The sequence below is a fragment of the Athene cunicularia genome (assembly GCF_003259725.1).
Source record: "Athene cunicularia isolate RWA chromosome 2 unlocalized genomic scaffold, athCun1 chr2_part1, whole genome shotgun sequence".
Taxonomy (NCBI): domain Eukaryota; kingdom Metazoa; phylum Chordata; class Aves; order Strigiformes; family Strigidae; genus Athene; species Athene cunicularia.
Genome location: NW_020799095.1, coordinates 95,200,119 through 95,216,924, shown reverse-complemented (window position 1 = coordinate 95,216,924; position 16,806 = coordinate 95,200,119). Strand labels below are relative to the sequence as shown.

The 16,806-nt window shown below is 34.1% G+C and overlaps 1 protein-coding gene across 6 annotated transcripts in view; it reads right to left on the bottom strand.

The window, feature by feature from the left end:
* CDH19 (cadherin 19) overlaps positions 1–16,806 on the bottom strand; it is a 91,932-nt gene that overhangs the window by 31,298 nt on the left and 43,828 nt on the right. For 5 of the 6 annotated variants that reach the window (XM_026842954.1, XM_026842953.1, XM_026842959.1 and 2 more), the window contains 2 exons: positions 8,437–8,663; positions 4,725–5,019 (listed from right to left, as the gene is read on the bottom strand). In XM_026842954.1, the coding sequence (XP_026698755.1) occupies positions 4,725–5,019; positions 8,437–8,634 (493 nt within the window). In that variant the 5' untranslated portion in view covers positions 8,635–8,663. Of the gene's footprint in view, positions 1–4,724; positions 5,020–8,436; positions 8,664–15,831; positions 15,872–16,806 lie in introns of those variants that run through there. The other variant, XM_026842956.1, reaches the window with a different exon arrangement.

The window sequence follows — 16,806 nt, the reverse complement described above, 5'->3', positions numbered from 1 at the left end:
GTCTGTTGACTCTTCCAAAGCATAGCAGAAGGCAGAATCATGGAATTTGCCCAGCTGGGCTCAGTAAGATGCAGCTGGTGGATATATATAATGGAAAGGTGAGCACGCCAGGGGCGTCTGGTAAAGAGGGAGCTGACCTGGAGGGAAACAGTGACAGATCTCTCATACTCCCAGGAGGAAGACTATTTTTAAACTGGGGTGGCAGGAGACCATGTAGAGAGGGCTATGTTTTCTAAATTTTTTAAGACAAAGACTTAATGATCACTGTATGAACCTCTATATTAAATATAGACTCTGTAATAAGAAGCAGCAAAATGTTATCCTGGGTTTAGAATACTTTTTCAGTTTTTAATTTTTCTCTTCCATGGAGCCCATATTTCTTTATACATTTAGCTCCCAGCAAACAAAGTAGGCCATTTGGTGAATCAAAAAATGTTTACCTAGACATCTGCATTGAGCAATAGAAATTACAATGTTAATTTTATGTACTCGAAAACTCCAAACTCCAAAAATCCATTTTTTTGTAACTCCATGTCTGGGAGAAGAATAATTGATCAGATGCAAATAATATCTTTTAAAACCATCAATTAATACATAACTTCCCCTCCTCAAAACAATTTAAAAAAACCCTCCAAACTACACAGCTTGACATTCCGACCATGACATGATATAATTGACAGTGCAATCATGACAGTTTCACAACATTTATGTGAAAATGGATATCATGGCAGAGCCAAATTAACTGAATATGTCTGTGGGCTTTCAAGCAAGCATCTTTGAATACTGGAGTCCGTGTGATGTTGATATAAAGTTTAGCCCCATATATGTGTTTTATGTACACAGTAATGCCTTAAGCTGGATAGTAAACACAATTATACTTTTTTTTTTTTTTCTTTTTATTAGCTTTATTTACGCCAAGCATTTTACTGATTGCTGTATGAGATTTTTACTTTGTATTTCTACAGCTTTGGTTTTACCCTTCTTGGGCAAAACATAGTAGTGTCACTTATATATTGCAGCCCATTAGGTAAATTATAGGGCTCTCATATGGCAAAGAGTTACTCATTTTTCTAACTAGAGCTTTAAATCTATAAAAAACATTAAGTACTGATATATTATTGCATCTGACTCTTAGCTATTCCATCAGGTATGCTGCATTTGTACAAGTCTAACAGCAATATGGAAGACACTTAAGGTAAAACTGTACAAAATGCTTGAGGGAAAACCATAGTCTTATGCTCTCAGAAGACAGTCCTATGAAAGGTGACACACATTTCATTTGCTGTGCCACTTGCATTTAAAATCCCAATAAAATTTAGTACTGAATATGAAAGAGACATAAGAAAGAAGTAAAACATATTCAAATTTATTGGCAGATTAGTGTATGTACATATTGATATTTGTGCCTAACTTTAGGCAAAATTATCTGTGTGTATTTCCTGTGGTTCTCTGAGGCAAGTGGCTGGTTGTGAATTATTCTCTCCTTGCTTTCTTAGTTCCAGACAAAATTTTCCCTAACAGTGAACTGCTTTCCCGAGTATTGCCCATTTTTCCATAGCATGTTTTCTGAGAGGTAGTTACTAGGAGATCCCAGGTTAGCATCAGTGAGCTGAACTGCTGCCAGAGAGCTCTGTAACAGAGCAAAGGCTAAGTCTCTCTATTGCACTATATCATTTAAACCACCTGTACCCCTTCCTTTACAAGAGGATGTTCTATTATACATTTTCATTTAAATTAACTATTAAGGTATCAATGCTGCAAACTTTAGTTGGTTACTGTTTCTACCTACTGGCAGATTAGAAATTTCCTTGTAAGGATTAACACTTTAGAACGTACACTGAAAGAGATTTCACCTCAGAAGTGTAGTCCCTATCCTTTGAGAAGCAGTGTAAGTGAGCCCAGGGAAGTCCTCATGGTGTGGCTCAGCTGTTTCATTGGAGCTAACCACTGTTAAGGTATATACAGTTATATACCACTCACATTCTATAGACAGTAATATGGCAGTACTGTAGTAGTGTCTACATGGAAGAAGTAGGTGAAAATAATCTCTGAAATAGTTATAGTATTAGTGCTAGAGAAGTCAAACAGAAGATACAGTGTAGAAAATATTTCAAGACCCATAAGACTGACTTAGATTAACACATCATACACTGACTTCAAATCTGTAAATTTACTATTTCAGGTGTCTGAAAGAGAAGGCACACAGGGATCTCCTTTTATTTTTCATCCATTCTGACAAATGGGAGGTGGCATTGCAGGAATATCACAAAATAAATAATGGTGTTTGCAGTTTAATTAATCTTATGTTAAAGTGATATGGTATTTTAGGAATTTAAATATATAATAGATGTCACAGGAGATTGCATAAAGGCTGCAGAGCCTTTAATTTTTAGGGTTATCTGTTAATAAACAACTCAATACATATCAAAACTTCTCATCTGTCAACTACTGTTGGGTTTTGGCCATCTACTACCCTACCTAACTTTTTTTTTTTTTTTTTCCGTATAGCTATCATTAAGACAGGAGCTTATCATTAGGACAGGAAGGTAAAATAGAAGGAATACTTAAGTCAGTTCTTGATATACTTCTGTGAATAGTTACAGGTCTGTGTGAGTATAAATCAAGCCATAAAAAGTTAACAGCTATTTTAACACCATTTTTATAGGAGACCAAATGTCTCATACACAGAGTTTTACCACAGGGAAAAAAAAAAAAAAAATTAAATCCTCAATCTGTGTAATCCCAGAAAAAAATGCCCTAGGCAGTGAACTATTCCCAGTATTACTGAGAGCACATTAAAATAAATGTAAAGGTCCTTGACAAGGCACCTGTCTTCTGTCTCCAAACTTGAGTGAATGAGCAAGATTCAAAGACCAGAATCACCCTAAGAACAAGCAACTGTTTATATTAGAAAAAGTTATTTGACCAAGAGCTCAGATGCAGAAGTCTTGAGATAAATGTCTGTGTGCATGGAAGAAAGTGGCAATGAAGAAACAATCGTACACCCAGAAGTGATTTCCCTGGTAGAAGATAATATAAGTGGTGTGACTAGGAAATAAATTGATTAAATGTATGTCCTTCATAGCTATTGCTGATAGTGATGGTGAGATACTGTTTCCTGGCAGAAATTAGGATAGTAACCACACTTTTGATTTAACCTTAGGCATGAATATGCTTTTTTTGGTAACTGTTATCCCGGCTGGCAGAAGAAAATAAAAGATTACAGCTCTCTGAAAGATTCACTGAATCTGCCCTAAAAGAACTGGTAATGCTGAATGAAACACAGTTTTTATTACCTTTTATGATCACTGATGCTATTATGTTAATGATCTCATTAATTCATACAGTTTTAAGTGGCACAATAGTTTTCTTTCTCTTCAATATTATTTGTAATAGAAATAACTGAAAGTGATAGGGGTACAAATATAAAAGACTACTGGGATACTTTCTGTAAGGTTTAAAGAATCCAGTTTTCAATTGATTTTTAAGAATGTTAGTTGGAGATAGCAGCATCTATAACATGCTTATGTCAGCTGCATTCACACTTTGGATTTTTTTTTTTTAAGTATTTAAGTGTATGTATATACATATTACGTATGCATATGTGTATGTACACTTATTTGTATTTATACACCAATATTTGTCAGATGTTGACTTAGCTTTATATATGTTGTATTAAGTTTCCAGATACATGAGAGATCCTTGTACAGGTCTGTTTGATCGTGTGGGGGTGGGAAAGAAGTGGAGAGATTAAGTTTTTTTTCTTGACAGGAAAACTACAATTCATGTGCTTAGGAAATCAGAAGGTGGTCCTTCACTGCACACCATCTAAACAAAAAAAGAGATAATCTGACTGATAGGAAAGAGGCTTGTGAGTGTAAATAGGTAGGCATCGTACATGGTATGAGGGTGATCATCACATCAGCCCCACATCACCTTCATACCATTATTGTTCTGAACTCACTATTTGTAGGAAGGAAACAACCCCTGTCTTTGAGGGGGAAATTGTGAGTGCCTGTGATGTGAATGTGATTCATTTCCAGTCATAATACATTATGATTTATACTGTGCAGAGTATAATAATGACATATTGTTTTATTATTAAGCAGAACCAGAGTAGATGAAGGACAGTGTTGAGTATCTTTCAATTCAACCAAGTTTATATTTATATCCTTTAAAAGAGTCAACTGAGGTCAGAGGACTTTAAAGTTTACATGCATGCTACTTTTCTTTCAGATTGGTAGAAGCCTGAAGAGCTGACAGGTTGTAACAATAATCATACACTGAACAACTTTCTGGAGATTATGGTACTATACTGACTGAAAAAGTAGTGAAATCTGTCAGCCCCAACTCTCCTTTGCAGCATCAACTGACTATGATGTTCTACCTATTTCAAACAGTGATATATTATTAAGCAAGTAACAATTTCAGTGCTGAATCACTGATGGGAAAGACAACTCTCTAGTCAATTCAAGCATGTATCTAGATTCTGTAAATGGATACATGTAGGTACCTAAATATTTAAAATCAAGTATGTTAACTAGAGATATGCACAACCTTCAGTTTAATCTTACATCTTTGCAAATTTCCAAACTTGTAAAACAGTTTGCTTCCTTCTCTCTGAAAGGCAGACTATAAAATATGGTATTAAGATTTCATATCAACATAGCTATCTAGAAAAAAAAAATCAGGAAATAAAGATTTTGGTTCATAGCATGTCATACCTTCAGGTGACATCTCTGGAACAGTGGCCATATAAGGTCCATCCAAGAACTGTGGTTCATGATCATTGATATCTCGAACCTTGATAATAAATTCTGATTCAGGTTCAACAGGAAGCTGAGTATTCTTGTTAATAGCTTGTGCTCTTAGAATATAGAAGGGTTTTTTTTCTCGATCCAGCTTTTCTTTCACGTAAATTTTGCCATTATTTTCATCAATGATAAAAATATTTCCAGCTCCCTCTCCAGTCAAAAGATATTTTAGGTTGCCATCCTGCTTGTCTAAATCTGATTTCAGCTGCAAGTACAAAACACAAAAATAAACCACTTTTTTTTTAATTAAGAATAAAGTTTTTGAAAATTCATTTAGGCTTTGTTTGTTTTCATTCAACAGTGAACCCTGTCACTAGCAAGCCTTCTTGGATACCAATATTTAAAAGAAGGGTACTGTCACATTTTCAGCCAGTCATGGCTCAGTTTTAAAGAATGGTAGAACAGACATATAAATGCATGTTAAACCTGGGGAAAAAAAAAAAAAAAAAAGTTTCAGCCACTTTGAAGTGAAGGGAATGAATGTAAGAACCTATTTTAGTTCATTGCTTTATCAGCTTCCATAAACTTCTGAAAACAATGCAAAGATCATTAAACTTTATTGAAATTTTTTATTACAAATTACAAATGAGAAGTGTACTTTGTTGTTTTGTTGAGTTTTTTGTTGCTTTTTTTGTACTCAGCAATATTAAGTATAAATATGAGAGACAGTGGTGTTCTATTTCTGTTGAAATATTAAAGAGAAGAAAAGCCATTCTCTGGTATATGCCTGTATTATTTATTCTGAAATAAATTGATAGACATTTTCTATTTCCTTCCATGATGATCTGCACTGTCCGTTTTCCCTATGTCTCTAATGAACTTTACAATGATGATTCCTCTGATGAAGCTGAGCCCCGGAGAGCATTGTGGTCCAGCTGTATTTGTTCATGACAACAGAATAGTTCTGTTAAAGTTAACAGTATGTAACAGTACTTTTTTAATAGCAATAACTTAATTTTTTAACATGTCAAGCATCCACAGCTGAATTTTGTGGGAACAATTTCTAGCGTATCATTCATTCTCTATTTTTTTCTTTATATATTTTAGGTTTAGAACAAAAGGTGTCAAATTCTCTAAGAGCCTGGATAATAATTGAAAAATCCACTACAAAAAACCCCCAATTTTTATTCAGCCTACTTCTCCTACAAAATAACAGGTTTTAAATACAAATAATGTCTACCTGTTGTCTTCAATAATCTCATCATTTTGCTTCATGCTTGTTAACCTTACAGCTCAGTGTAAGATATGAGGCCACAGAGAGGGAAAGAAGAAACTATGGGGTGTAAAGGGCATATTCACCTGTTGGATTTACTCATCATATTTTGTAATAGCTTCTGAAGTTGAAAAAAAAAAAAAAAAAATTAACTTTGTCCATGCCTCTTGAAGATCTTCATAATGCATAATTGTCTGCATGTATCAAATGGATAGTTTATTCAGAATGTGACTGGGACACTGCTCTGAGATAGAATAGTTCTGAGTTCCTGCGCTGAGTTTTGTCAGGGTATTTAAGTCCTAAATTATAGAATTAATTCCCCTTGCCACTACAAGAGAGACAATTTTCAAGGTTAGGTAGTTCAGAACCATTTAAAATATGAACTTAAAGTCAAATGATTTCAGCAGAAGTAGTCTGCAAAACATAGAGCGGATTCACCCCTTTATGAGTGGACAGGTTGAACTCATTTTAGCACCATTCAAATTTGGCATCTAGTTAAGGGGCACCTTAATAGATCCTTTTTGATCCACAAATCTTTGTTTCTTTGTCATGAACACCAGGGCATGGGAAAAGTGATGAATATCTAGATCTTTAACTTAAGATGGAGTTCAGATGTGGTCACAGAATGAATCAAAGCCTTAGAGACTGGAAGCATGCCTCTGAATGGCTGTTTAGACTTAACCTGAGTTGAACCACTTCACTCAGAATCATGATTTTCATGACCTTGACCATGTTAAATGAGAAGTCTCTTATAAATGACATTTGCTGAGAAAGCATACGGAAGGCTCTCAGTTTACCTGTATTATTAAGCCAGACACAAAAGAATAAATTGTCTTTCTGTTGTAAATGAGACCTGGGAACAAGAATTTATGTATTTGCCCTCATATATCTGCCATTGCAGTGCTGATGGACACATTTCTTTTTTCTTAAACATGATAATGGAAAAGGTTTCATGGGTCTATGTCAAATAAAATTTGAAGATTGAGCTCTGAATCTGACTGCAAGAAGTTGATATAAAATAGTGAATGAAAAAGAGACTGTCTACCTTTTTATTTTTATTGATGCAGTTTCCTTCAGGGCTTTATTTACTAAAAATTCATGAGCTGATCATAGACTACCAATTCATTTACTGAAAGCAGAGCATATCCTACTCAATAAAAACAAACAAGTAAATATGTCTGATTAGACAATGTTTAGAATGCAATAAATTAACCACAATATCCAATAAAAATTTCCCTAGCTTACCTGTAAGAAACAGAAATGCAAGATTATGACATATTTCTAAAGCTGTATGAAAATACATGACGTATCAAATTTCTTTTCAGGGAACTGTTTTCCAGCTAAGGGAAAAGTAATAATAATTAAAAATGAGTATGTCTACACTTGCTCTTTCAGAACTGAGACATCACACTTCCATAGTAGTTACTTCGAAGGGGCCGTGAAAAAGTAATTAATGAATTTTGAGCACTTCACCCTTTGGGCCCAATTAAATTTTAGTGCTAGTTAATTAGCAGTTAAACTTATTTTGGTTCATTCATCTAGAAAGTGCCTTAAAGTAAAGAAAACTAGATCTCCAGATTACAATTACTTCTAGCATACTACTACTACTACTACTAATTATTATTATTATTATTATTATTATTATTATTATTATTATTATTATTATTATTATTATTGTTATTGTTATTATTATTATTTAAAAAAAACAGCAGCAACAACAATAATAATAATATAGAGAAAAAGGCAGATAAAGCCTCATTAAGACAATTATCTTAAAGCACATTTTTAAAGGAGGGTGAAAAATAATTGCTCGTTGTGCTAAACCTACGTTAATCTAATGAACCATGCAGATTCCTGTAGTTTCTCAGTGGTAAAAGGATTTAGTATTAATCTGCTTCATTAAAAATTAATGAGGGGTAAATCAGCTGCTACTTAGTGTAATAGAAAATCATGCTAAATACTGTTTGTAAACTACACTACATTCAGTATGGCTGCCTTGATGCAGTGCCAAAAATAGCACAAGCTAATTGCCAGATGTTGATAAATGAGTCCTTCACTTTCATTCAGAAGACAGAAAGGAAGTTTTCAGCTTGATACCTTTGTCTGCTGTGTATGGAACTAGCTTTAGTAACAGAGTAAATGTAGAGTTTCCTTGACAGCAGACCTAAGAGAAGGAAGGTCCTTGGTACTGCCATGGCCTCCAGCTCTTGGAGTTCTCTGACCCTAAGTCAGGTCACAAGAAAGGAGAGATGCTGTGCTGCCTAATTACAGCTCCCTGAGCTCCTCTTTCTACTTTCTTGATATTACTAGGTCACTGGAGATGCTTGGTCTTCCAAGTCTAGGTAGTAAGCTGCTAATCAGCACATTAAATCTAACCTTGTACCATCCTTGAATAATTACTTATCATACCTGTCCAACATACACAGGCACCATTGAAGTTTGTTCCTCAGTTGCAAAAAGTGGTTCCCATACCCAGCCACGTTTCACTCTGTGAACTGCTGTGAAAGACTGATCTGTGTTTTGAGTGCTGTGGTTCTGCATGTTTGGAGAGCAAGGCCAAAGTTGAACCAGCATCAGCATGAGAGATAACAATGCAGAGCAATTCATGCTGAACCCTTCTTTCAATCAATTTTCATCTGTGGAAGAGGAGAAAAGAAGAAAAAAACTTTGACAAACCATCACTTTTGTCTTTACACTTTTACATAATGATTCTGTGCTAATATAAGAACTGATTTCCAGTGTTAAAACCTCCTCCTCTCCCTAAAAGGAAAGAGCTGAAACAAATTCTGATTAAAATAGAGATTCTCTTAGAGACTCTGGCATGAAAGTCAAGTGTTCAACTTTCCTTTATGAATATCCTACACAGGGACTTTCTATGCAAAAAAGGAAAATCATCCTTCAATTAATTCATCTTCCAAATTAAACTGGGTAATTGTATTGTGTAGCCTAGGAATAATTTGATTGGAATAATTGTATGTTTCTGCTTAGACAGGGCTCATTTTGAGCTGCAGTCACAGAACTGCCTGAAGGGTGAACATCTAGCCTTAGTGGCCCTGATGACTGACAGCTGAAAAAGAGCAGTGCAGATATTTTTTTTAACCTATTCTTTCCCTATTTCTCAACTCAGCAAAATGCCTGCAAAAATGCTGAAGGTGGTAGGGTGCCATCAAGAAGCAAAAAATGTGCAACATTCTCCTTTCTGGTCAATGGGAATTGTCTTAACTGATTTTATCACCTCCGATATTCTTGTCTTCAGTTAAACAAAAGGAAATGCATCTTGAAAGCTGTAGCTTTCTGCAGCTAGTTTCACTGGCACAAAGTATTCTTTCAGAAAATGAATGCTTTGCATAGACTATATGCGGTTATTGACTTCTCAGTGATTTTTGGTACAATAAATGAAACTCTGATTTTTAAATAAAGTGCAGTGCTCAGTTAAGAATGACCATCTTCTATGAGGCAAGAAGGAAAATTTTCAAAATCCCCATCACACACATTTCAAATCTTAATACCTTAAAACTGGGCAATGGCATTAGCTGTTCTTTTCAAGGCTTGAAGAATAACATTTCCTATGCAGGAGTACTGTAGTTTATGAATTTATCACATGCCAGTCAGTTTGTACAACACAATGGAAAAAAAATATTTGGCTGCATTTATTTTAGGCCTGAAAAATCCATAAGCCTTTTACCTGTCCAGGATAACATATGAATTTATGTATTTTAATATAATAATAATAATAATAATGATGATGATAATAATAATAATAATAATAATAATAATAATAATATCCATCCTTATACAAAGGGAAATGCCATAATTGCTTAAATAACAGACATGTCATATGGATAACTATTTCTTTCCTTTCAGCAATTTTACATGATGTTGAAGATTATTCTGTTTAAATGTAATCTGTGTATGTATATTTACTGAGGAAAAGATAAAGGACTTCCAATAGAAAGGCATATAGAATTGTGGACATTGAGGTGCACATTCCAATTTCTTAACACCTTCTGGTTTTCAACTGTAAAGACATAACAATGCAAGACAGAACTTGAATGGAAGGAATTTGACTTGTGTACTCTTGTTTCAGCTTTCTGTGGAAAATTACTTATTTTTAAAGCTACAAGAATAATATTTGTGACATGGAAGACAAGGCCAACAAAGCTCAACTTGGCTCGCAAAGCTTGAGTGAATTTTAAAAGGCCTAAAGGCCTTAGAGAGTCTCTCCGTACAACAGGTGTATTTAATGCTAAGTGGTAATTTGCACAGAAACTAATCTTGAAAATGAACATTCCTTTTATTGCAGTACATGCCAAAGGATAGACAACTGAAACAATGAAAGCTGAATAGTCAAAGAGACCTTTCTGAGGAATCATAAAGAAATTAATTTCAAACACTATTTAAATGAGGAGACAGGTGTTCAGTCAAGGCTATATCAAAAGCTTCTGGCTACCCATCGTGTTTTGACCACTTGTTCTAATAGTGTCCACCTTGTTCAACAAAGTATTTCAGGCTTGTGGTGCAGTATGTCATGCAGAGTGAATGCCAAACAGACACTCATCATCAAACTCATCTGACAGACACCATGTATGCACATTAACACATCAAGGATACAAAATATGGCTACATTGGTCTACTCCTGGCCAGCTTTTAGCAGTGCACTCAGCAGTTTGCCATCACCAATGAACAGTTTAAGAGCATAATTAATATTCTGATCTGTTTCAGTGTCTCCTTTTTACTAATTCATGTTAATAGTCTATGATACGTGGATTCAAGCACCACACCTTGGACAAATTGGGCAGGAATAAACATTTTTAAATTTTGACATGTTGCACACATAATATATAAAAAGACTTTAACTTGAAAATACAGACAGTAGGCAAATTGTTGTTAAAAAACCCATAAAGCTATGTAATGGAATTGAGTGTTATTCGTATTTCTGTTTTTCTCTTCTCTGCTATATCAGACATACTCAATTTGTCTTTGACTTTCAGGACCTTTCAAAGCATATTTACTTCCAACATCTTCCTACTCATTTGACATTGAGACACTGCCTGCAGCCTCTGGCCAATGCATGTTGCCATTCTTTATAAATCCAATTGTTCCCTTATGAAACAATCACCTTTCTATTCCACACACTGTAACTCTCCCAGAAGTAGCTCTTTTAAAATACCGAGAAACTAATTTCTTATTCCCTCCTCTATTTCTAATCTTTCCTTAAAATTTAAATTTCAGTGTTATCTACTTAAAGGAAAAAAAGTGATCACGGAGATTCTATGCTGGGACTGCTCCCTATCACAGCGACTAGTATTGTGTCATTATTCCCTTGTACTCCTCTGTCTTTCCCTATCCATCAGTTGTCTCTTGTTTTACACTCAATTTGTAAGGGTTTTGCAAATTAAATGACCTTGTACTCTGTGTTATAATTATAATATAGAGCAGAAGGGAGGATTATTAAAAGCACAGAGCTTTTAGGTGCTATAGTAACATGCACAAATAGATAAATTTTTAATAGAATATTCTGTCATTGAAATAAAAAGACAAAGATAGTTTCAGAAATGAGAAAATGAGCTATCACTAATATTTTCCCAATGGAATGAGAGAAGTGGAGACCATTGTTCTGCTCCTGTCCTATTCTTCAGGAAGTACATCTCCACTGTCTCACTTGCATTTGATTGCAACAATAAAGACTGATACTTAGAACAGAGTAATATCAAATGTAGTTGTAATAAGCAAGCTACAGCTTTTAAACCAATATATTCCTTTTATATCCAATAAAAATCCCAAGTTTTCTGTAGACTTGGAACAGATTTAACTTCTCGGCACAAAGCTGCAGAATTCTGTGATAGGTTTGTTCTAGAACCATCACCAAGTGACATCCTGTCACCACTAGAAACCAGATATTAGTTTTAGTTTGCTGGTAGTTTGACTTGGTTGTGAATTCCCTTTGTTTTATTAGTAGTAATTTATTTAAATTTATGACATGACATATTTACACTACAAAATAATACCTGTTATTCCCTAACATTGCAAGAATAACAATAGGAAGAATAAAAGATTCAAAAAATACAGCTCCTAGGATACAGTGAAGTTATATATTTGTTGGTGAAAAAAAAAAAAAAACAAAACAAAAAAACGACTAAGGGTGGACAAAACAAAAGTCTTCTAAAGCACTGAAAAAAACCCTAACAATCGATTACAGCGAAGATGAGGATAAATTCTGTTCCAGTTCTGTTAGCTGAAGAATAAGGAAAAAACAGCTTAATTTTATTTTTTTTTTAAAAAAAAAAAAAGGTGCCGTAATTTAAGTCAAGTCTTTTATTTAGGAGGTAACAAAACACTGAAAAGTAGTAATAAGTCACATCGTAGATACTCCTTAACTAGAGACCATTAGAACCACATCACATATCCACTTTACAGCAGGAATTCCGAACATTGACTCCTGAGAAAAACAAATCTCTCTGTCATGAAAGCACTAAGCAGAACCAAAAATGCCAGACTGAAAGACATTACTTTTGTGGAATTTGGTGTTGTCTTTGCTTGTTTTAATAACATCAAGAAAACAAAAACAATAAAGGGGAAAAATTAATGTAAGCCATTCTAATTCATTAATATGCAGTTTCAGAAACATATTTCTTATCTCGAGAGGCCTTAGCGTGATGTTGTTTCAGTAGCAAGTTCTGGTTTGTGAATTGGTGTTGTTATGATTATAGTGAAATTTGTCTCCCTTGTATGTTGCCATCTTTAAATTTCACTTAATAAGATAAAGAAGAAAAGATATTTGTAACTAACACCTACAGATTACTGTGTTAGAAAAAGGTTGATAGAAGCCTTCTTTGATAGAAGCCTTCATAGTTTCAACTATACATTTGTTCATTTGCACTATGTTTACTGGTTATTTGTCCTAGCTGCTTTTTATATAACTGATTACTGATAATCCTAGTGTATTATAGTGCTGCTGCTCTGTTTTCCTTACAGAGAAGACTGCATATGGACTCATTTTCATTGACCACTTTAGGTTTCACACAATATGGTAGACACCTAGGGTATGTTACTTCTAGAATTCCCAAAGAATTAATCATATATATACCAACTAGCTTAATAAAGGCATATGTTTTGTGGGGTTTAGATTGTTTGGAGTTTTTAAAATCTTTAAATGATAAAATCTTCCAGACTGTGCAAAGTAGTGGACTTAATTCTATTCTTGCTGCTTCTCACCATTGCTGAATTTCACATAGAGGCAGATAACACTTTTTTACAGGTTTGGTGTGCTAGAAATTCCTCATTACTATTTTTATTGATTTTTAGCTGTGATTTGATCCTTTGCAGTCAGTGCCAAGATTATTATTTTTTTTTATGTAAGTTTTCCATTCTTCAGGTATTTTAACTATTTTATTTGGAAACACTAGAAAAAGGAAAACTAACCTCCTAAGGAAAAAAATATGGCATATTTAGCTCCAACTACGTCAGATGTGCCCTCTGGTTCAACTGATAACTACCACAGCAGATTAGCAGAGAAGAAGTCACTGTTGTGACAGTAATGTTTAACTGAATTCATAAAAAGCAACAGTGGGAAGAAAGGACTAAAATTTACAAGAATTTTTTTTGCTATTTGAACTTCACTTCTGCCTGAATAACACAGTTGTATGCCACCAAAAAATGCAGTGTGATTGATTGATCGATTGATTGATTGACTGATTGACTGATTCATATATTCATTTTTGTGAGTGGGTAAATTTAATAGTTGTGCTGTAGGTCAGGTCTTGTCTTCTATAATGCCTCTCAGCTTACATTTATCTGCCTGATTTCTTTATAATTAGTTTAGCATTTAATATTGTTTTAGTTTTATAGTTTTAGCTATTATTTGTATTAGAGTCTTTTTTTTTTTTTTTTTTTTTACTTTCTGCTCTTTTACCCTTTTTTAAAAAAATAAATTTGGACTGCTACATCTAACAACTATACTGAATCTAATTACACTGTGGCTATCAGAACTAACATCTAAAATGTCTTCAGTCAATTAATTAGAGTTATATCAATAATAGTCTTGTTAGTCTGTTGCGTGACTAGCTATTTTAAAAGCTACTACTTAACCTTGAGAAGTGTCTTCTTTAACATACGCCTTGATGTGACATTTGCCCAGATTATATTGACTGGTAGTGCATACTAACACAGTATAGTTGCATGTGTTTCCACGAGTCACACAGTACTTTACTTACGTGGAGAGAAATTACTTAAATTTTATGAATGTAATATAAATTTCACTTCATTCTAATTGGTACATTATTTTCTTCATTTTGTAAATATGTTATTATACCATTAGGGAAGGTCTCCAAACTGTTATATGGAATTGCTAGAGTAATTATCTGTCAGTATTACATGGCAAAAAATGGGCTTAGAAAAATTAATTTATTAGTTGATTAGTGCCTTTAAGTCTGTGGATTTTAATCAGTGTAGAGTTTACTGATTAGAAATTCTGTCATTCCTATTGCTCTATAATGGTTTACCAATTATCTTAACAGATATTATCTGACCCCAGTATTTTATTAAAATATCTATGGCACTGTAGAAAAATCCCAGATGCCCTTTCAGATGATAAAACTCTGCATCTTTAAACTATGACAAGCCATAGCCAGAAGTCTGTCCATACTCGAGATTCAAAACATCTTTTACAGTGTCAAACTGTGGTACTTATTTCCCCCATTAAAAAACTATAGGAACTGTAGGGAAAGGTAGGACATTTGTTTTAAAAGAAGGGAAAGACATAAAAGATGAAGGATGAAATTTCCTGTAATGACTGAAGAAAACAAGTGGTAGAGCTCTTCCCTGTTCAGCCCACAAACCAAAGGAGATAGTATTGAAGGTAGGGTGATATATTCTATGTTTTACAACCTCACGCCACAGTACCTTTGGTTGTTCTCATTCCCTTAGTGGAGTTATAGTAATCACCAAAAGCCGTGAGTAAACCATCATGCAGAAATAGGCTTTTTCTGAATTAAGCCAGTGACTATTGGTGCTATTTTATTCTGTTTGAACTTTGCTATATAAAACTGGCTGCACAATACCCGTTTCCTAATGGATGTGATCATACAAGATGAGATAACCAGTCTCTTGCCTTTTTCAACCCTGTTCCACCAGTATTTTTAGAATTGAGCAATTGATTGCTGATCTGCAGTTTGCTGGAGATATACATATCTGGGAGCACCTCAATATTTCTAGGTGTGGTTCAGCATTCCTATGTTTGACTTCCTTTAGGTGATGGCTGCCACTGCTGTGACTCTATGGAAAAAGATTCTCATGGTTTTGGAAACATAAAACCATTATTTCACTCACTGTTATAAATTATATTACACAGATCTGGAAGTGCAGCCTCAAACACTTCAGTCATGCCCAAGGCAGAAGGATACCCAAGTCTTCTCATTGCAATTCCTTTGAGCTCCTTTAGAAACAGCCTGGTAAAGATGACGCACCCCATCTAAAAAGTCTCTGGGTAATTAGACCTTTAGGATTTCTCTCTGGTTTGTGTGACATCTTCTCTTCTTTTGGAAGCATAGCTTTTCCACATCTTATTAAATGAAGAATAGAAGTTATTTGGTGAATAGTTTCATAGATGAGAGACACAGATATTCTTACTTCACTTTCTTGCAAGGAAGAAAAAGGAAGCAAAAATGAAGTAGGACTTCATCTCTTGTCTAAACTCTGGTAAATTAATGATTATATTTAGTTATTTTTCACAGACTATTCTGCCATATCGAAACATTCTACTTTAGTCCAGATGCTTCCTAGCTAAAGAAAAATTAAAATGCTTACCTTAGGACTTAACTTGATGAAAAATGACATTTATTTTCTGCATTCATTCAATAGCTTCAGTACTTTTATTCTGATGAAAAAATCAATTTAGTAAACAGATGCTGAGATGCTAAAAATTTCAGTTATTCCAGTAGTTGTGGTACACTCCACTCTCTACACTCAAATAAGTAAATGTTTACTTTTAATTGTAGCTTTCCTTAACTATGATTATTATTTATTTTTAAGATAGTTTGCACGATAGAATATTATGACTAAACTTGTGCCTTTTAGCATAAATATTTTGCTGATTAAAAAGACTAACACATGTACACAGTAAAACCAAAAATTCTTGCCTTCTAGCATTTGCTTTTTAATGTAGAGAAGTAGCAAATCCAATTACAAGACGTTTGATTCACTGGGCAAATCCTACTGGAACATTTTCGTCTCTGCAGGATACCACTCGGTACTGAAGAACCACTTGTCAGCATAACGATGTAATGGACCACATTCTGTGATTCACACTTGAATCTGTTTGCCAAATTATTTTCAGGAAGGCACTTCATGAAATGCATAAAAACTCTCTTTAGGATTCAGGTTCTTTTTTTTTCCTTTCATTCATATTTTTTCTTTACATACACTGAAACTAATAGTGCAACGAATTCACCTTTTCCATGGCTTTTGAGGAGGTTTAATTCCTCCAAAAGTGAAACGCCTAAGGATAAAAAGAAACTTTATTATTTCAGTTAAGTGGATGCTTTTTTATATAATTTAACTATTGTTAGACTGGTGATTTTGGCTTTAGGGGCAAGTTTCCACATAAAATGAGGTAAATCAGAAATGAAATCATCCAGCCCGTGTCAATGGGAAACTGGACTGAAATCAGATTAATCTGCTTATATTTGAGGAAACTTACCAGGGCTCATTTGTAAAGTAAAGAAATAATTAAAAATATCATCCCTTAGAAGCAGTTAAAGAATGCATACCATCACATAAGGG